This window comes from Spermophilus citellus (assembly GCF_964194105.1).
Source record: "Spermophilus citellus genome assembly, chromosome: 2".
NCBI lineage: Eukaryota > Metazoa > Chordata > Mammalia > Rodentia > Sciuridae > Spermophilus > Spermophilus citellus.
In genome coordinates this window covers 90,738,375-90,761,273 of record NC_138183.1, presented here as the reverse complement: position 1 = coordinate 90,761,273, position 22,899 = coordinate 90,738,375, and the positions used below count along the sequence as shown (strand labels likewise).

The 22,899-nt window shown below is 35.6% G+C and overlaps 1 protein-coding gene across 5 annotated transcripts in view; it reads right to left on the bottom strand.

The window, feature by feature from the left end:
• The window catches only part of NAA35 (N-alpha-acetyltransferase 35, NatC auxiliary subunit), a 96,313-nt gene extending 86,768 nt beyond the window's left edge, over window positions 1-9,545 (bottom strand). The window contains exons 1-2 of one of the 5 annotated variants that reach the window (XM_081279688.1): window positions 9,394-9,545; window positions 8,387-8,515 (exon numbers count right to left, since the gene is read on the bottom strand). In XM_081279688.1, the coding sequence (XP_081135814.1) occupies window positions 8,387-8,515; window positions 9,394-9,511 (247 nt within the window). In that variant the 5' untranslated portion in view covers window positions 9,512-9,545. Of the gene's footprint in view, window positions 1-8,386; window positions 8,516-8,608; window positions 8,634-9,256 lie in introns of those variants that run through there. The other 4 variants (XM_081279689.1, XM_081279691.1, XM_081279690.1 and 1 more) reach the window with 4 other exon arrangements.
• Between the last annotated feature and the right edge of the window lie 13,354 nt (window positions 9,546-22,899).

The window sequence follows — 22,899 nt, the reverse complement described above, 5'->3', positions numbered from 1 at the left end:
TTTTAAAAAAAGTGACTTTACTGATTCAAGAAAAAAAGTTACAATGTTTGTTGTCAATGATAAAATTTGAGCTTTCAAGCAAAAATTTATATTTTGGAAAACATGTGCCACTCTGACAGTTTCCCAACACTCAGAAGACCTTTCTATATCAGTGATATTAACAAAACTGCTTCTTAATAATGTATAATGAAATGTGTTAATGTGGAAAATCTGCATAACTCACTGAACCAATATTTTCCAATGGCAGTACATGCTACAGAATCAAGCATGGATTGAAGATCCATTCAAAATCTAAAAGAAACCAATAGATTTTTAATGTAACAGAATAAAAAGCCCACTGATAGGGTTTCACATTCCACACTGCAACTAATCTTTAATCTTGAAACTACAACCTGTCAAGTTTTGGGTATAGTATCAAAGAACAACCACAATCATCTGAAAAGACTCTTCTATTTTTCAACTACATATCTGGTGAGGCCAGATTTATTTCATATGCTTCAAGCAATTACAGAAGCAAATATGAAAATTCAGTGGCCCTTTATTATGGCAGACATTAAGTATATTTGCAAAAATAGAAATGACTCCACTTTTCTAAATTATTTTTTGTTTTGGAACACACATATTTTTCATTAAAAAATACATAGTTGTTAACATTTAATGGGTTTATTATGATTGCTTTTAAATGAATTAATAAAGTTTTAAAATTTCTCAGTTTAAATTCTAGTAAATACACATGGACAATAATTTTAAGGTATATAATAGAATCCTGATCCAAAAAGTTTAAGAACTGCTGTAATAATCTATCATACACTAAGGATAAATATGAACCAAATAGCTTCACCAAACTTAAAAACACCCCACAAGCTATTAGCAAATCCATCACTCTGGAACTTGGTTTTCTTATCTATAAAATGAAAGGTTAAACTGTATGATTTATAAGATCCCTTAAACACCCTGGGTAATCCTGAACACTTCAGAGAGAGTGAAATAGAGTCTCAAGGAACAACAAATAAAACTGAAGGCCAGGGTACAATACTAGAAAGAGAAGTACTAAGTGAACATGTGAATACTTCAGACCACTCCCGTCACTTAACTGTTAAGTCATGGGCAGTCATGTCAGATCTTCAACCTCAAGGCAGATTAGGTAAGTTTTCTCTAGAGAATATAGTTTTCCAAGAAGAAAGAGCTACAAAATTGATATCTAAGGTTCTCCAACATGAAAGCCAAGTCAAATCACTCCATATTGGTATTCACAAAGGGTCCCACTCAGAAATTCAGAGCTTCCAACAGGCTTTTTAGTCCTCCATCTGAAGTGGAGTAAACATATATGGGTAAACAAAAATTCAAAAGAACTATTATTACCCTTAAAGAGATAAAATAGTGTAACACTGAAACAAAAATAGGATATGTTTAGAAGAAGAAGAAAGAAACATTCAGAGACAAACATGTAAAATTAAAAACATCATCATAGCAGGGCATACCAAGTGCTTAGCATTAACAAGGTTCCTGAGTTCAATCTCCAGCACCAAAATAAGAAAAGAGGAAAACAAAACAAAACAAAACAAAAAACCCACATCAGAAAATAAATTTTCAAGAGAAGACTGGAAGATAAAGTTGAGGGAAAAGACAAAGTAAGGACAGTGTAGAAAAAGTAGAATAATTCAAGGACACTTACTAGAACTGAAGTATCAAAATGAAAGGGCCTCAGAGTCAACAAGGCAACTGCTATGTAAGTTCTGGACCCAGTGGATAAACAAAAGCCTGAAAGGCTACATAGGAAAGCTCAAGAACCAAACTTCTTAATAGCAACATTGAAACAACAATCAACATACAATGCCCTCAAATTCTCCAAGGTACTCAAATGGTACCATCCATTAAGTTGGAGAACAGAAATAAAGACATTTTCAGACATTCAGAGCATACCCCAAAATTGTACATCACATACATTTTATCAGGAAGACAATAATAACATCTCACAAGGAGAAAAGACACTCTAGGCTAATGATGAGCACAAGCTCAGAATGAAGTTGCATACAGATCCAAAAGGTAAGAAGCCCAATAGCAATCAAGATAGTCAAGAAATTTCTTAACAGAGACAAACCAATAGGATAAATATCTAAAGAAAACAGAGGGTTGAGCCCTATTCCAAAAAAAAAAAAAAGAAAGAAAGAAAACAGAGGACTGGTAAGAGTCTGAAGTATAATTAATGTGTGATTTTCTGTGAAATTTTTGTGAAAAAATAGTTATACACAAAGGGTAAAGTAGAACAGTTTTAACTCTAAGTTCAGCTAACAGTTCTGCATAACATAACATAATGTAGCTATCTATAAGAGAAAAGTTCATAGATAATGACTAAATAGAGGATAAGAATCAAGAACTAGTAATAAAAACATGCTATCTAGAATCATAAATACCAAAATAATCATTTAAAAAGGGGAAAATTATGTCTTTCAGGTACTCATTTTCTATTGACCAAAATCTCTCTCTCTCTCTCTTTTTTTTTTTTTTTTTTCCTTTTTGCAGTACTGAGGATTGAACCAAGGGATGTTCTACCAATGAGCTATACCCTAGTCCTTTAAAGTTCTAAGACAAGACCTTGTTAAATTGCCCTGGCTGTCCTCAAACTTGCAATCCTCCCGTTTCAGCTTCCCAGAGTTGCTGGGAAGGTAGCACTTTCCTGGAGTGAATGAGGCACTGGGTTCGATTATAGGTGTGTGCCACCACTCCCATCTTTAAGGGGAAAATCTGATAAGATGGAAGAGAGACTTCAAAGTGCATCAAAGGTCCCATTCCTCTGTTCCCTCTATATTAATTCTAATGGTTAGAGATGTTAAATTATCCAATATCCATGTTACTTTCCTGAAGAATCCAGGGTTAAAGAAGTTAATGATAGCTGAACATTCTTGAAAGTAGTCTAAATGGAGTGGGGTGAAAAATATCAGCATTACTGATATTTTGCAGTAAGAAAAAAAATTGGGTGGGGCTGCGGCTGTTGGCCCAGAGGTAGCACTTGCCTGGAGTGAATGAGGTACTGGATTCGATTCTCAGCACCTCATATAAACAAATAAAATAAAGGTCTATCAACAACTAAAAAATATACTTTTTTAAAAAATTGGAGGAAGAGGGACAAAGGCTGTCCTATATGCTGGACGGTTAGCAGCATCCCTGGCATATACCCAGTAGATACCAGTAGCATATACACCCCCCACACACACACTGGGATAATCAAAAATGTCAAGACACTGGCAAATGTCCCTTGAAGTACAAAATCATCCCCAGTTGAGAGCCCCAATCTAAAGTGATTAACAAATACCAGTGCTGCCCAGCCCACTCATGTTCCACCTCTGAAAACATTTTCCAAGTCAGGACACAAAGAAAACATAATTTCCATTTTCAAAAATAAAATCTTTAAAAAATTTAATTTATAGGTTGACCAGATCTTTTTACTAGGACAATTTCTGTTGATCCTTTCCCTCTTAGATAAAGTACTAACAAACAGCAAATTCCCATAACAACTATCATTCATTAAACTGGATTCATGGACTGGGAAGGGAAAAGGGGAAACTGTCTACAAGTCTTATCAAGGGCTAGTTAGTTTAAGTGCTATGCTTTCAGGTGTAGTTCAGTGGGAAAACACTTGCCTAGCATATGCAAAGGCCCTTGATTTGACCCCAAGCACCACCACCTGCCCCCACCAAAATCTACATTTTTGTTATGCACATTTTTAAATGCTATGTAATCACTTTATAATGATAATATTTTTAAAAAGATTACAGAAACATATTCCAGACCACCTGAATGATAATATTATAATCAAGTTATTGCCACAATTTCAGAGCCCACGCTTGTGTTTATAATTATGCTGGTTCTAGGCAATCACCCAAAATGACAGCTTTTAATATAATAGTGATTCTCAAACTTTTTTAGACTCAGATCCAAATATTCTTTTGGCTTGAAGCAATATAACCTGAGAATATTCATTCTTAAATACATTCTGAGCACCTACAAACATCCTGGGTGAAAGTAGGAAACAAGATGCTTAAGCATCCCACACTTTAGAAGAAAAGGGAGTATTAGGCAACGGCTGAAGAAACTGGATGAATAACAGGGGCTTTCAACAATGGTACCTTCATTGAAAACCGGAAAGATGAACTAAGGCATCAAAAAGAGAAGAAGATGGGATATGTGCTCCGTATCCTCCCACACTAGAGTATAAAGAGAATGGATGTGAAAAAGCAGACTTTGGGTTACTTATATGCCCTAGGTACCTGATGATATCAAAATTCTAAGAGAAGGTGTTGACCATCTATCTATAGTATGAAAGTAATGCAGTAGGCAGAAGAAGTGGGGTATGTTATATGATCATTTATGTTTATCTGATCATCTATGTTTAAGTGCAATGTCTAACTTGTGGATTTGAAATTTGGAAAGCACCTAAATATAGAAAAATGAATGGAATATAAAAATCAAAGACACTTACAGGTAGCAAAATGGGATGACATTAAATTATATGACATTTCCTAAAGGACATCTCATATGATCTATCAGGTTAAAAAAAAAAGCGATGGCACCACAGCTCAAATAATTTAGAAAAATATTATGAGCCTCAAGATCAGTTATAGGGAAGATGGAAGGAATGTGTACCACCCTGCCTAACAACAAATAAAAGAAATGATGAAAATTACAAGTTTGTGTTTAATCCAAAGGAATTTCAAGAGCCAATAAAAGAATGAGTAAACATGTGCATAAAAAACAACTTGGTCATCACAAAAGATTAATTTTTTTTTAATTTTTTTTTTTAGCTGTTGATGGACCTTTATTTTATTCATTTATTTATATGTGATGCTGAGAATCAAACCCAGTGCCTCACACATGTAAGGCAAACACTCTACCACTGAGCCATGATCCCAGCTCCACTAAAGATTATTTTATAGTATTAAGAACAAACAAAATCGCCACAGTATAGCCAAGGCCATCACAAGAGAGACCACTATGTCAGTTAAAGGAAAGGATGTAACCATACTGTTTTGAATGTAGTTTTTAGAAAGTCACTAGAATACAAACATAATAAATAATCAATAAATCTGATTATTTCAAAAATAAAAAACGAGTTATTAATGTCACAGGTTCAAGAACTATCAAGAGCCCGAATGTCCCAAATCTGTATGTAAAAGAAGCTAAATTCTGTATTGATTTTTTAGTTCCAAGATAAAGTGCTAATAAATAGCAAATTGCTATAACAATTATCATTAGATAATAAATCACTTTACATCTGTACCACTTGAGAAAGTACAAAAGCTAATATAGTTAGAGTTAATAGGATGGTATGATGTGACAACGAAATAATGTGCCACCCCATTTCAATCCACACTGAAGTAGAACTTAAACCTATCTCCTACACAAGGTTCCTTATACAAAGAAACAGTGCTAATCTATGATGTTACAGAAAGCCACAGTAAAGCATCTCTCCCCACCAATATTCTAAACTGCTTTCTTAGGTTCAATTCTCCTTAAAACTCCCCAAAAGTAGAGGATAGATATATATGTAAACACACACACGTATGTTTACACCCCAAAACACATACATACACATGTGTATAAACACAGACACACACACTCACACACATCATAAGACTAAAATTACATTTAGATGGAACCAAATGCTGCTGACCTGCAGTCTTCAAACTGTCATACCAAACTGGGTAAACATCATATCCTAGAGTATTCAAATAAGGATAACAAGGTATAGAACTGCCTACTGTCAAATTTACATGACAATCTGGGAGGGAAAGACCTCTAACATACAGGGCAATACAGTGCAAAATGCAAGTTTTTCCATGAATTTCTAAAATAAAACAAAAAATGATAAAGATATCTCTTACTTATGAATGAACTACTTTTAACACCACCCATAAGATTTGGGAAAGGAAGGTTCAGAAGTATTTGTGCTCATTCTCTGCTGTGTTTCTTGTGGGAAATTTAAGAAACATCTCTCATATTCCTTTTGTCACTGCAAAATTTACCAATCAAATCACATGAATTTTCTTTGTTCTCTCACGTAATCTTCCTATTTCTACCACTATCCTAGTGCAAGAATTTAATACCTCAACCTAGGCTAAGTGCAAAAGTTTGTCTAATATTATAGGCTCTCTCCATTCCAATACATCATAAAATATGCTGCTTCCATACACTTTCAACACTAAACAAATATCCATTTCTGAATGGATCAAGTACTTTACATCCACTATCTCATTTAATCTCAAACTCTACAAATACAGAGGAGAAAATTAAGACTCAGATTAAACCATCCACGGTAACTGAGCTAATAAGTGGCAGACCTGGGACTTTTGCCTACATTTGTCTCAAAAGCTTACTATGTTATTTAATGAGAAGCTACTCTGTCCAAGTTACTATACTAAACACTATGCAACTTTATGCTCAAAACCCTTAAAAAATTTACACTGCTCATAAAACAAGCTCAAACTAAGAAAACAAAACAGAAACACTGAAGACCCTCCATTGAAAACTGTTTTGTAGTCAAGATTATTCACTTTCCCAAACATAAAAATCTCACTGAACTCTAGTTCATGTGGTTTCATTTTAATACAGAATAATTCCCTCAATTTCACTTACAGAAATTCGATCATTCCTATAAGGCCCAACTCAACCATGTATCCTTACCCATTTAAGTTCACAATTGATAGCCCCTAATATAAAGCACTTAAATTTAGTACAAGATAGGTAACATGCACTTAGTCATCTAAGACTTCTGAGCAAAAAAAAAAAAAAAAATCTACACTGTAATTTATATTTCTCTCTCCCTGAGACGGATATTTAATATGGGCAACTCTCAGTTAATGTTCTTTCCACTACCTCACTGAAGGCATACTTTAACTAGACACGATTTCAAACAGTAAAAGGGTAGGCACATGACTTATCATTCAGCTTATACTCAGCTAGCTCCCTTCCACCTACAGCTGCTCAAGTCTTTACTCCACTCCTTCAAAGTACTCTTCAAACACACCCCACCTCATTATCATCAATACCTAAGTTTCTTGGACAAAGAAAAGCCATCCAGTATGAATTACACTATTATTTCTCCCTAGCTACATAAACTTATACCTGTACATTCACCATGCTAACCTCAGTTACTGTGTCTCTATGCTTTTTTCCAAGTTCTCTACCACATTCTTGATCCCACCCTCTCTTTAAAGTTTGAGTTCTCACTCTTATCTGATCCTTTCTCTTCCATATCTCCCTAATGCCCTTTCCCCTCAAAAAACAAACATGTTCATCTCTCCAATCATTCCCAAATATTGAACTTACTATATGCCAGACACTGTTTTGTGTGCCAGGGTAACAAATATGATCTCTGCCATTACAGAAGTTATAATCTAGTGAGTGAGGCTGACATTGAATGAAAAATAATAGAAAATGAAGACTTCTGACAAAGACAAGCACTCTGAAGAATATAGAACAGGGTCATTCACTGGGTATGGTGGCAGATGCTTGTAATCCCAGCAACCTCCAAGACTAAGGCAGAAGGATCCCAAGTTTGAGGCCAACTTCAGCAACTCAGCAAGACCCTAAGCAACTTAGCAAGAACCTATCTCAAGATAAAAAATTAGAAAAGGGCTGCAGATGTGGCTCAGTGGTTAAGCACCCCTGGGTTCAATTCCCTGTACCTAAACAAAACAGGGTGATCAGATTCAGGTCAAACAGAAGAAAAGACAATGAGGGGGTAAATTTGCTAGAATGGTTGTTTTGAAATGCTCCTGGGGAAATAACTTTTAAGGCTGAAGACTAAGCTAGTCTGTGAAGACCTGGCATGAAGCAATCTAAGATTTAAAAAAAAAAAAAAAAAAAAACAGTGTTCAAAGGCTCTGGGAAATCACTTTGATATGATTAATAATGAACTTATGACTGAAACTGGTCTGGCAATGGTACAAAAATTAAGTCTGAGTGGTAGGCAGAGATCAGATTTTATAAAGCTGTGGAAAAAAGAGTCTGAATTTTATTCTACCTGCAACAGGAAGCCATTAGAGGATCTTACACAGGAAATAATGGGATTTGACCATTTTTATTCTTCAAATATACAAAAATGCATTTGGCCAACATAATTAATGTTTTCACAGATAAAAAATTATTGCTGTGTACTCTAATCTGTTACTTCAAGTTAGAGGAATTTAATAGAAAAAAATTATCTCAACTTCTCTTATTCAATGCTACATCCAATGCATATTGCCTTTAATAAGTGTGGTTAGCAAACCATAAACCAGAATTACCTGTTGATTTTTTTTTTCATTTATCAAGGTAAGTCTAAAAAGCAATCATGATTTTACCCTTTCACAGCTTTTGAACTTCTAATCTGAAAATTCAAACTCACCTCGACAAGCTTCTTCAAAATCTTGGGTTATGTCCACCCAGCTTGTATTGCTTTTTTCCATTTTTTCAGGGATAGTGAGCTCCCATCCTGAATCATCATCATCTACAGAAGCTTTCATAACCATTATGCCTGTAAAATTAACACTGGTATAAGAGAGAAGATGTAGCTTTCAGGGGAAGAGTATGTACAAAACTGTGTTTAAGTACTGGATGAAAGACTTACTAAACTCTAAAAGCAGAACTCTTCTGAGGACGGTACTGTTTAAAAAAAAAACAAACACTATCTAATGCGATGAAATTCCACGTTTATCATCACTGCTGCTCCTTATTTACTAATAGTGCACCACATGCCAGGGCTCATAGATTGTCTTGCCACTACTTAAAAAGAAAAATCACAAACCATCCCACCACCGGTCCAAAAAGAATCAACTCCAGAGATTTAAACTTTCAATACTGGCCACAAATAGCCAAAGAACAATTCAAAGTACCCTTTCGCAGGTCAGGACTTCAAACTACAACTACTCTCGTCAAGGTAGACTTCACCTGGGCAGAACTCACTGGGCCAACCTCTCCAGGGCCCAGGGGTAAGGTACAGCCTGACCGGGGGACAAAGCCTGCGGGCACGCAACGCAGAGTCCCACCAGCCACACTCACCGCGGGGGCGCACCTGAGGCGGGGACCCTCACCACGTCCGCCACACCCGGGTCAGCCCAGCCCGGCCCAGCCCCGGCCCCACAGCGCGCGGAAGCAAGGACACGGTTGTCGCCGCGCAGGAGGGCGGGCACACCAGGCGCCGGGTCGTCACCGAGTAATACCAGGCAAGACCGGGGCCTCGACGGACTCAGGGCACCGGGGAGCCGTAAGCTCCTACCTGAAGCGCAAAGGGAGAGCCGGGGCCGCAGGGTGACCTGGCGTCCCCGGGGTCTGCCACTCGGGCAGGGGGCTGCGGCTCTGGGACACGCAAGCGATGGGGGTCTCAGTGGCTCCGCAAGGGCGGTCCCTACCTACTTCTCCCGTGGCCACCCGCGCCGCCACGCACCGTCCGGACCGCGGAAATAACGACGCCGCCGTCGCCGCCGCCGCCCCCTCCCCTCTCAGCCCAGCCCGACCGGCCGCGTGCGCGCATGCGTACGCCTGGTGCGCGCGACCCCGCCCCCTCTCCCCTACTCCCGGGGACTTCGCGCTGCCCGGCCACACCCCCTCCTCGCCACCGCCACCGATCGGTCGATGGCGGAAGTCTTCTCTTCTCGCGGAATTAGAGCTAATCGCGAGAACGGAAGTCACATTCCTTTCCCACCTTGTCCCGAGTAGTGGGCGTGTTTCTGGAAGGGGCGGAGCCTGGGACCTCAGCGCCCGCCCTGTATGGCGCTGAAAAGTGACGGAAGGAAGCTGAGGAAGTTCCCAAAGATCTGGAAGGTGAAGAACCTGAATGAATATCTCGGCTCCAACAGCTCCATGATACTGGTACTATTTGACACTGGATGTATATTTTCTAGACAGCGTTTGAGAGTTCCCTAAAGGAAAATAAAAACAAAATATCACCAGTCAAGTCAACCATTTTTGTTCTTAAAATTTGTGAATAAAATGATCAGTTTTTAAATAGAGTTATATAAATAGACTGGCACGGATTAGAAGCAAATCACGACCACTGTAGAACCACAAGAATGTCCAAAATTTTAAGATTATCGATATTGACAAGGATCAGAGCATCTGGACTTCTTACTCATGGCTGGTGGTACTGCAGAATAGGACCACTTTGGAAAACTGCCATTTTCTTATAATCATGTACTCATGATCCAGTAATTCCATTCCGGATTTACCTAGAATTAAAACGTAGCGACACAAATGTTTGTACATTAATGTTCATAGTAACTTTTAATTTTAATAGTATAAAACTGGAAACCCAGTGATCCATCAACTGGTGATTGGATAAATAACTTGTGGTGCATACAATAAAATGAATCCATACAATATAGTGAATATTAATTATCAATGAAGAGGAATCACCAACAGGAATGAATCTCCAAAGTACATTGAGCAAAAGAAACCAGTCACAAAAGAAGTATGATTCTATTTACAATAAACTCTAAAGAAAGACAAATCTTATCTATACTGACAGAAAGATAGATCGGCACTGCTCCGGGGTCAAGAAATAATTAACTCGGAGAGAGTTTGATTTGAGGTGGTGGAAACTGTATCTTGACTAAGGTTTCAATTATATGGGTGAATGCATTTCAAAAATTCACTGAAAAATAGACTTAAGAGCCTGGCACAATTGTGCACTTCTGTAATCCCAGTGGATTGGGAGGTGTAGGCAGGAGTATTGTGAGTTCAAAGCCAGCCTCAACAAAAGTGAGGCACTAAGCAACTCAGTGAGACCCTGCCTGTCTCCAAATAGAGTACAAAATAGCGCTGGGGATGTGGCTCAGTGGCTGAATGTCTCTGAGTTCAATTCCCACTACCAATAAGTGTGTGTGTGTGTGTGTGTGTGTGTGTGTGTGTTTAGAATGTGTGCATTTTGTTGCCTGTAGGTCAAATCTCAATAAGGTTGATTTTTAAAAATTAAAAAAGTGCATCTTGTCTCTTACAGAATAAGAGAGTTCCTCAGGGTAGGCACTTTGCCTTCTTTTGATCAAAACTGTATCCCCAGCACTTAAGGCAGTGGTTGAATTGCAGTAAATACTAAGAAATACATTGATAATGAGAATGTAGAAAAAATTACAATAAAACAGAAACAGCCTATTTCTCCAAAACTGATGATTTTTGCAGAAGCCATGAGATATTTAGAAAAGGATGAACTGACTACATCTGAGTTGTGCAGTATTATGTGTTGATTGTGACTGGTAAAAAACAAACTCATTTTGGATGGAAGAAAGACTGCTTCAGAACTTAAATGTATATGTATTTGAAATAACATACATTTCAAATACAATACATAAATATATTTCAAATTTATACCACCAGAACTGGGCACTTAAGTAAAATAAAATTTTCTTTAATAAAACTATAATATATTTGAAATCCAAATTCAATTCACAAGTTCTAATTGAGATAGGAATTTGGGGATGCAGAGAAATAAAGATACATCGAGTACAAAGGAAAAGCACCTATGAACCACTGGAGTGCAGGAAGCACCTAGGAGTGCAAAGTAAGCAACTCTTCAACAACCCAGCTGTCTTCCCTGACCTGCATGCTTACCCACACAAAGTAACAGGATGTGAGGACAATGTGCAAGCAGGAGGAAAACTAATAGGTTATTGTGTAACTCTACCCTGATTTTACTTATAGTTCAGCCCCTAGCTACTATCCCTCTATAAATATTTATACTCCAGACAAAGGAGCTGCTTATCCCTCTTAAGATGACCCATATTCCCCTTGAATATTGTCATGAGCCACCTATGTCATTAACACAAACCAAACATGTTTGTGTCTTTCAACAATATCAGAATTTATAGGATAACAATAAATTCATGGGCTACACTATATTCTCATTGGCAACTCACTCAATATTGGTGGGTCACCTGGTTGTCATAAGCCAGGCAATCAAGGGTTCTTTTATTCTAATTTAATTTCTAATATATATAACATTCAAGTCACAAATCATACTTCACACAAATATATGTATGTATATTTGTTTTGTATATATATGATTATTTTATACATATATGTTATAGAAAATAAGAAAGGCAGCCACAGGGGTTAGAGACTGAACTGAGAGCAAAGAGAGAAGAGATGTGAGGGCAAGAACTCATTGTAGATGGATAGATAAGATTATGAACCTAGGCCGGGCTTGGTGGCATGTGCCTGTTATTCTAGCAATTTGGGAGGCAAATCGCAAGTTTGAAGCCAGCCTCAGCAATTTAGTGATGCTCTAAACAAAAAGTGAGACCCTGTCTAAATAATATAAAGGGCTAGGTATGTAGCTCTGTAGTAAAGTGCCCCAGTATCAAACAAGAAAAAGGGAGAGAGATTACAAACCAGTCAAAGAACCTCTTCAGGGCACAGAACTGTGTAGGAACTTATTCTAAGCATGTTTTTGAAAGCAGATTGAGATATTGGCTTGGAGTAGACCCGCTGTGATCATCATAGGCAGGAGAATCTGCTAAACACAAGATCAGAGATTCAAAAGTTCATTGCTGTGGTGATTTTCCTGGGCAAGGATCTACATGAGTGACCAGGTTACAGGGTCAGGGTGCCACCTTATCCATTCTCAGGGTACTTCTTTTTTGAGCCTTGAGTGAGGTTGCTTCATTCAATGGTCTGGTGTGTTTCAGAAGCTCATGGGCCTAGGTTTTTTGACATGAGTTTGATATATTCATGCATTTTTGTGCTTCTCATTAATTTGATAAGTCCAAAGGTATTCATTTTTTAGCTTAATAAATTTATCAGTTTGTGCCTTATGATTGTGCTAGGCAGACAGTGGTTGTTTAAGGTATAGAATCATTTCACCTAAGCACTAAACTCAAAATGGAGTAGCTTGTACTAGTACTGCCTTACAAAATGGAGTAACTCAGTTTTAGGCACAGCTTGAAAGCTGCTGTTCTACACATCCTGGAGTAACTCTTAGCAGGTCACAGAGATTGCTCTCCAGAAATATGTATTCCTTGCTTTACCCCCAAAGATTTCTCAATCTCTAGATAACCCACATTCTCCCTTGAATGTGTCTCTGCTTTGCTAAATAAATTTATCTGTGCTTCTAACTGATGTATCCTTAAATTCATTTCTGCAGTGTTGATCAAGAACCGCACTTGTCCTGAGTCTCCAGGACTCCTCACACCTTCTCCAGTGATACAATTACCTCTCTGCTTTAAAAACCAAGTTTTAACTTGTGATGACATCCTACATTTCCTAGTGTTGGAAAAGCAATGAGCATTTTAGGCATACACTAGTGATTAATGAATGTGAAGGAACTGATTGACAAATAGTTAGTCTGCCTAAACAACACACAGAGCAGATAGACATTTTTTTTTTTTAAGATGGACATTAAACATTGAATCGGCAGAAAACGTAGCTGGATATCACCACATTGGGCTGACACCAGGAAATAGTGTGACATCACTTTGATGAGAGTCAAACTGCAAGGCAAAATGATTTAACATTTGACTATATTTGGTTTACTGCAATATAAAAGAAATGAAGCTGTCTGAAAGACTATAGGCAGCTCAAAAAAATATATTCAGAAAAGGGAACAAAAAAATAAAAATAATCTGCTGTATCATGGGATAGACAGAAACATGATGTTACCATTTAAAATTTTTTAAAAGTCTTGCATTACATATATCTTAAGAATACATATGGGACTGGGGTTATGGCTCAGCGGTAGAGCGCTCACCTTGCATGTGTGAGGCCCTGGGTTCAATCCTTAGCACCACATAAAATAAATAAATAAAACAAAAGTATTTAAAAAAAAAGAATAGCTTTAAAAAAAGAATACATACTAATTCAATAAAATTATTATAAAGTTAAAATAAATTTCTGTATTAAGGTATAATGAATAATTATCCTCTGATGCTTATGACATATTAACATTATAAATATACTATTACATTCTTCTCACACATTATTTTTAATTAGATATTCTTACCAATTACTACTGATTCCTACTATTAACTAGCCTTATTGTTTTTGTTTAAATAAGAGCATTATGTAACAGAAAATTTAAAATTCAAATGTGTAATTTCAAATAAACATTTATTTTTTTCATAACATTATGTTAAAATGACAACACATATATGTATAATTATTTACATTTTTCTAGTATGTCTGTGCCCCAAATGATTCACCAAAAAGGTATTTGTCCTACTTCACTGAGGGAATGTATTATAATTTATTCAAATTCTCTGTTAGTAGATAAATAGGTTTTCAGGATTTTGCTATTAAAAAATGCTCCGTGGATATCTGTGTAGATGTACCTTGTTGACTCAGAGAAACACAAAGAGGTAATGTAAGTAACACCAGGTTGTATCTGGGAATAGCATTGTAAATGGGAATAGCAGAGCCTTGTAGTAATATGCATGTGTGATAGTATACTACTGGTAATATTTGAAGAGGTTGAGGCAAGGGGAAGTTTTTAAAGACAAAATGAAGAGAATTATATAAAGTATTTTGAATCAATAATCTTTGGTGATGCCAATTAATAAGAACAGTAGCATCAGTCAGAGGTTGAACAAACAACTGTTCTACTGGGCAAGAGTCTTGTAGAAGTACTTCTTGTTCAAAGTTATGATTCTAGCAAATTCTTTTGTGATAGTTACCAGTAGGCAGTCATGTGTAAGAACTCTTCCTTTATAATATCCTGGCTTTATTTATTTTTATCTAAGGGTTGACACAGGAGACCCCATTTTGATTTTTGACAACTTTTGCTACCTTTTCATAGTTTTGCCAGTCAATGTTTCAGCTAAGTTTTTACAACTAGGAATTTAGAATCTAAGTAAGCATGCATATGGAATTTTGCTCTTGACAAGTTCCCCTCTATGGAGTGTGTTCCTTTTTTTTATTTCCACTAACAATGCATGAGAGTGTTCACTTTCCTATAGTCTTATATTCCTCAAATTTTGACAAACTGCTAAGTGATGAAAATGGTATCTCTATATTTCCTTAAAAGGAGTTAAGTTTGGTCAAAATCTGTCTCTGAAATTGGGTGATAAAATTTAGCTCAAAGCAGCTGCCAAACATAGTAAATTGTGTAAACAAATTGTAAACAAAGGTTTGGGATGCAACCTATCCTGTGTATTCTCCTGCAGTCCTCCACTGTACCCTAGTCCACCACCACTGAGGAGCACATGAGTAATAAAATGTCCAAACCTTTCCATTTAGTCCTTCAAGTTCTTCTTTTGGGCTGGATAAACAGTACACTTGAGGCATCTTCAGCCCTGGGGTTGAACAGAGTTACATCTTGTGCCTTTTATTTTATTTATTTATTTGGTTATTTATTTATATTTAATTTTTTGAGATAGTGTTTGCTAAGTTGCCAAGGCTGGTCTCAAACTTATGATTATTCTGCCTTGGCCTCCCCAAGAGCTGGAATTACAGGCATGACCCACCATGCTGACCTCTTTTCTACTTTTAAGAAGCTCTATATATTAATCTTGGGATTTAAGTTATAAATTTTAAGCCAGCGTGCCCTACTTTGTTTGTTGTACTTTCAATGTGAAAGTACTTTTTTAGTCAATTTTAGCAATAATGATATAATTTAGAACAGGGATATTATTTGATCCAATGAAAAAATGATGCAAAAGAATTGGGCCCCAAATTTACTCCTGAGGAACCCCAACATCTAGAGTCATGCAGAGGCAGAGGCCATAGAAAAGATTCTGAGAATAAACATCAAAGCAGAAGAAAACTAGGAAAGTGTGATTCACTGAATCAGAGAGAGATATCAACTCCCTCTAGTTCCCTACATAACAATACACATACATAACATAACTTAAAATAATTGTTTCCATTTTCAAAACCGTTTCAGCTGGGCATGGTGGCTCATGTCTGTTATCCCAGCTGCTCAGGAGGCTGAGGCAGGAGGATTGTGAGTTCAAAGCCAGCCTCAGCAAATTAGCAAGACTCTAAGCAACTTAGCAAGACCCTGTCTCTAAATAAAATATAAAACAATTTGGGGGTATGGCTTAGAGGGTATACGCCCCTGGGTTCTATCCCTTGTACAAAAAAAAAAGCCTTTTCAAAATAACATTTGTAAATAATTTTCAACAATTTCCTGAGATCTATCAATATGTGAATTTGTTACTAAAAATTACATGGGTAGATGTCTTATATTTTACTACGAAATTGACTAATATGTAAATGTTCAAACTTTTAAACTTTCTATCAAAAGGAAAGCAAACAAAAAACATTAACCAGTTGCAGATAAAATATGATATTACTAATTAGAAAATAGAAAGGCTAAAGAAACACTGAAAAACACTTGTGAAATAAACTTTAGATCTTAATTGAAACAAACTGGAAACAGTTTGAAACTATTGAGCAAAGGTGAACTCTAGTATTGGATGATATTAAGAAATTAAATTTTTTAGTTAGGATAATAATATTACAGTAATTTTTCAGGAAATCTTTATATTTTTTAAGAAATCCACTCTGAAACATTTATAAGTGGAAGGATAGGATACCTGATATTTACTTCAATATCATCCAACGGAGCTGGGGATGAGATAAGAGAGAATAAAATTTGTTAACAATCATTGAAGATGGGAATGGATATGAGTCCACTATACTATTTTTTTATTTTTGTAGGTATTTGATTTTTTCATAATATGAGTTTCTAGGAGAGATATTAACAAATTTCTGCTCCTATCAAGATGATCATTACTATGTATATTACCTTTGTTCCAACCATATGAGTAATATGAAAAAAGGCAACAGATTTGCTTTGAAACAAAACATTATAGTGTAGAAACTATAGAGGAAATTTCTAAATTTAAAATTGTCCTTCCCAAAATGTTAATATTTCTTTTCAAAGTGTTTATTATAATTTTATTAAAATAACCATCACTATATTATTTTTGCATTTTATTTTTTACTTCAAAGTGGTTTATCAGTTTCTTTCAAATTAATAAAAATTACTCTAAAATATTACTCTATCAAAAGGAAAGTAAACAAAAAACACTAACCAGTTGCAGATAAAATATGAAATTACTAATTAGAAAATAGAAAGGATAAAGAAACAGTGAGAAACACTTGTGAAATAAACTTTTTCTTTCAGATTAGTAAAAATTACTCTAGAATATCTTAGACACACAAATATTTTTCCTGACTACTTAAGATTTTTAAAATCTCACTCATATCTTAGGTTATTTCTTCTTTCTAGTTTTTGATCCTATAATTACTTTTCTTATCAGATGTCTAAGAAATAATCTTATAAGATGTTTCTCATTTGTGTTTTTTCAAAAATAGCCTTTTAATTCTTAATCCCTTTTGTACATTTTCTAATTCATTAATTTTGAGTTTTTATTAATGCCTTCTCAGGCTCTTTGGGTAGTTCTCTCCTAATTTCATGAGAGTAGTTCCTTTTATTTTCATTACTCATTTAATAATATTGAGGACATTTGAGATGCTAAATTTTCCCCCTACAGGTTTAGTTATAACACATTCCTATTTCCATTGATTTGTGGACTCCATTTGTCTCTTAAGTTCCTCTTTGATCCAAAGATTATTTCAAAGCATTTAAGAATGTGAGGAGTCATCAATAGATTATGTATTTCTAATTTTATTGGCTAATAATCAGTGTCCTAAAGCACTGAAATTTCATGATGACATGCTAAAGTATGAGTATTTTAATTAATTTTTCTAGGTACTTAGTGAACCCTTTTAATGTGAAAATGCACATCTTTCAGTTCTATGAAGTCTCCTTACATTGTATTTGATCATATCCTTTTCTCTTTTTCCACTGTCCTTAATTTATACAATCTTACTAGACTTCAGATGTTTAATTCTTTAAAAAAATTCTCTTTTTAAAATTATTTGTTTTTGCTTTATTTACTGGGAGAGTTTTTCTACTTTATCTTCTAACCTTTGTAATGAGTTTTCATTCTTGCTATCACGTTTTTAAATTTCCAAGTTCTCTATGTTGTTCTCTGCACATTTCTTTCTATAACAGAATACTGTTCATTTTCCACATATGCATTATCTTCTCATCTCTCTGATATTATTAATAGTTTTTCATTCTTCCTAGATACCTTATTTCCTCTAAGTTTTTTTTTTATTCCTAATTACAATTGTCCTTTGGTTACACAATCCCTATAGAGAATGAAATTTGTTCAAGTATTATATAAAATGGCTTAGTATTTGCTTATCATTTATACACATATTCCCATATAGTTTAATCCATCTCAAGATAACTCATAACACCTAACATAATGCTATGTAAATAGTCAGTATACTGTATTATCTAGGGAATAATAATAACAAAGTCCATACATGTTCTGAATTTTTTTTCTGGTTATTTTCAATCCTCAATTTGTTGAAACCATAGATACAGAACCCATGGAAATAAAGGTATGACTGTATTTGACTGTATTTCAGTTTCTGACTTCAGTCTGGTTATTCTTAGTTCAGAGTTCAAATTGAAGCACGGAATTCCAAAGAGTAGAATTTATGGCAGGGACTTGTCAACACTGGCTTCACCAGAATCGCCTGGAACTTCCAGTTGGTCTTACATCTTGTGCTGGTTCAATTTCTTAAACCTCCGTTATTACATTTTTATGGAATCCCCCTTTTTATAGGGTATCCCCTCTTTCATCTGTTGTATCCCTTTGCTCCCCATGCTACCCCCTGGTTGCCAGAGACTCCCTCTACACTTTCCAATCTTCTACAGGGACTGAGAAAGGACACTAACAAATTCTATAGAATTTTGAGTTGTCAGGTCCTGGTGCTTCTTAAACATACTTCCCGTTTTTAGCCTTACCCCAACCTCCACTTCTGAAGATAGCTGGTTCCATAGATGGTTTCTTGGCTTTCCCACCAGTGGTCCATAATTCTGTTTGGGTTGGTTAAGTCATTTTCCCCTCTATCTGCCTCATCTCTCCAAAGATATTGTTTGGCTTTTCTTTATCCATCGTTTGTATTCCTATGTTTTGTAAAGTTATTACCTTTGTCCAGTCCTCCATATTTAACAGAAGTCTGGCTTTGTGCTCCAACATAAGTGTCCTAATCATGCTAAATCCCAATGTCCTTATTTGTAAAACAGACTTTACATTGCTTATACATTTGCAAAAATCAGAGTTTTGTGAACTGTAAAATTTACATAATGTGATAATCTTAATGATTTACTCTCTAGGTTATTAGGTATGGCTTGACCACATTGTTTAGAAGGTGACTTGGTACTAATAGAGAAGTTCTACTACTGCTTTATTTTTGTCACACTCATGGATGCTGATTCCTTTTTAAACATCTTTAAGGAAAAGTACCTTTATTTTATGCTACCATCTCTTGAAAAATCCACTTAAGTGACTAGAGTTTGTGGAGATGCTCATGCCTCAGCATTGGTGCTTTACAAGTACTCAGTGGAGATGAGGGAAAATTATTTCAGCTTGCATAAAAAGAAGCCTTTCAGATGCTTGAAAATATATATTGTCTCTTATGATTGTCAGGGATAATATATAATATAAACCCCCTTTATTCTAAAATAAATTAAACCGGAAATATAGATGCTTGCATGAGACACAACCTTACACATTTCTCTCTTTATCCTTTATATGACTTTTAAAAAGCCATAAGTGGTCATGTTTATATTTTAGAAAGAAAATATTAAATTTTCTTTAATCTGCACAGTCCTTATACATCTGAAATCTTTAGGAAACTCTGTAAAAAATTTAAAAACAAACTAAAAAAATCATAAAGAAAATGGTTATTTATAGAATGGTATGTTCCCATGTTTCTGTGCCAGTTATTCTTAAAATATACTTGAATATAATAAGATTTATGTTCATTGGTATTATAAAGAAGAATATATAATGTGAAATTAAGATAAAGAATCTGATTGATTCACAACTGGAAGGAGTAGCTAATGAAGAATCCAAGTGAAATCCACTCTAATGATCTTTCTTACAAAATGACTAGCAAAATAATTTGAAAATTATCCACATATTTTGGTAAATGTGTAGAGGAGACATCATCTGTTATTAGCAACTTTTAGTACAGCTCTAGCCTTTTTCCCTCTAGGGACATTCAAGGAGCAGAATTGCTACAATATATGAAATTTGAGTTGACAGAGACTATAGGAGCCATACACAGTGTCAGAATCTCTGGCATATGCTAAAGAATTCCAAGAAGCATCCTAACTTATAGATGCTACAAGACTCTAAGATAAACCCTTCATTGGTATTATAAAGAGGAATACAATGAAAACGGAGGCAACCTAAAAGCTCTCTGCAAGGCATTTGCAGTCACTCTTTTTGGAAATCAAGGTACACTAAGATATTAAAAACTTACATTTTAGAATTTTTGTACAAGCTTTCACTTGTGCACATCCTTTTTGCTCTGCTAATGACAAATTGTGTTTATGTTGTAGAAAGGTTATCTACAACATAGACCTCTAAAAATGATCCCTGGAAGCTTCTCATGGTGCTGGCCCCATATGAGAAAAATATCAAGAAGAAAAATCACCTCTTTGACCACACAGTCTATCACTACATTCCAAAACTCTACTTATTCTTCAGTTCTGATGCTTTAAAAAAAATTATTCCCTAATTCTTCAACTCAGTAGCATGTAAGGGCTTTTTTTTTGGTACCAAGCACTCCTCTGTGCTATAAAACTACCTGAACAATTTTTTTTTTTTTTTTTTTTTTTTTGCGGGGGTGGAGGGGACTTTTCTTCTAGCCTTTTAGGTTAGGGTCTGGTGGCCTGTGAATTAAACTGACATAACATAGATTTATCAGGAGTTTTTTTTTTTGTTTTTTTTTTTTTAAAGAGAGAGTGAAAGAGGAGAGAGAGAGAGAGAGAGAGAGAGAGAGAGAGAGAGAGAGAGAGAGAATTTTTTAATATTTATTATTTTTTATTTCTCGGCGGACACAACATCTTTGTTTGTATGTGGTGCTGAGGATCGAACCCAGGCGGCACGCATGCCAGGCGAGCGCGCTACCGCTTGAGCCACATCCCCAGCCCCGATTATCAGGAGTTTTAAAAAAGGCTTATTTAAATACATATGGAAGCTAACAAAAAATGAGCTAGTTCACAAAATATTAGAATTTAGGGGGCTGGGGATGTAGTTTAGTGGTAGAGTACTGGCCTTAGGTTCAATTCCTAGTACTGCAAAAATAGAATAGATGATTGAAGTTAGAAGCTTATATATAAAACTTACTAAGGAAAAATGAGGGGGGGAGAAAAGACATCTATAGGAATAACAGATGGGTTTTTTAGGAAAGACAAATGGAATTTTGGGAGACACAAAAGTTTGTGATGTTGTTCTTTTACATGGGTACAAGTGGCCTTTCATCTTCTTCATGGCCAAAAATGCCCCCAAAAAGAGAATTTATGTTAACTTCATTTTCCAGAAGTTACCTTTTTTAGTCAGAGAGGGAATCTCAGAGAAGGCTTCTTTCTGTTTTTCAGATGTCTTTAACTTTAAATAATCTTCATAATCAAATCAAAGGTTCTGAGCAGATCCCCACAACATGCTAAAAAACACACAATAGCAAGAAAAATATGTATAATAAAAGACAGAATGACAGAAGAGATGAAGGAAAAAAAGACATACAAAAGGCAAACATAATTTTAATTTTAAAACCAAAGATTAAAATGGATGATTAAATAAACTAAAAGAACACAAACTTGACAATGTAAAAAAAAAAAAAAAAAACCCTTTGGAAGTCAATAAGCTAAATGAACACAGGAAAAATAAAATGGAATAATAAATCCAATAGGTCCAGCTAAGAGTATGTACAAAAAGGAAATAAGTGGAATGCAGATAAGCCACAAAGACATGCAATGCTGAGCTAGGGATTAAAGGTTGTTCCTTGGGAGTGGCCAGCAGTTCAAGATGTTTTCAGTTCCCTCTGGAGGGGTGTGGAGTTCTCAGGGGAGAGGGATTAGGATTTAGAGCACTAAAAGCAGACAGTACCTGGAAGGGGTTAAAAAAGCTACAGTTTAATCATGATCTCCATCTTGATTCATTATTGTATATCTGAAATTTCTTTTTGGTGGGCATGGTTATTGAATGTCAGCATGTTACACAGAGCAATAGACCTGAATCAGAGTTATTTCAGGTCTATTATTTTGTAGGTATACAAATGTAACATCTACTTACAGAACTTTCTTTACAAAGAAAGAGAAGCAGAAGACTGGAATGAGAAGATATAAAGGTTAAGAGCAGAGACTCTGGAATAAGAAAATCTCTGGGTTCAAATCAAAGTTCTGTCATTAAGTTGGTTTGTACATGTTTCCACTTCTAAAACTTTTAGTTGACAACAGCAGTACCAACCTTACAGGGCAATTTTGAATATTAAATGGATTAATTAAAATGGATTAAGAGCATGGAACATAACTAGTACTACACTATTTTGGCTCATTCAGACTGCTATAACAGACTGGGTGGCTTAAAAACAACAGAAATCAATAACTCACAGTTCTAGAGTGTGGAAAGTCCAAGATCAAGGCATCAAGGCATTAACAGATTCTGTGTATGGCAAGGGCTGGCTTCCTAGTTCATAGACCATGAGTTCTTACACGGAAGAAGGGCCAGAGAACTCTGAATTTCATCCTATATGGGCATTAATCCCATTCACAAGGGCCCATCCTCATGTCCTAATTATCTCACAAAGGCCATCACTCTGGGGATTAGGTTTCAACATATGAATTAGGAGGACATAGGCATTCAGTCTATAACATAAATAAGCATTTGTTAAGTTAGAAGAAAACAAAGGAAAAGGAGGAAATTAACACATAAGGAAATTGCATTTTTCACCACTCCTAAAATTGTGAATTAAACATTTGCATTAAAATCAGAGATATAGCACTATTCTTAAGTCAATGCCCAATTTCTTCTCCTTTCTGGGTTTGACAGTGGGGGT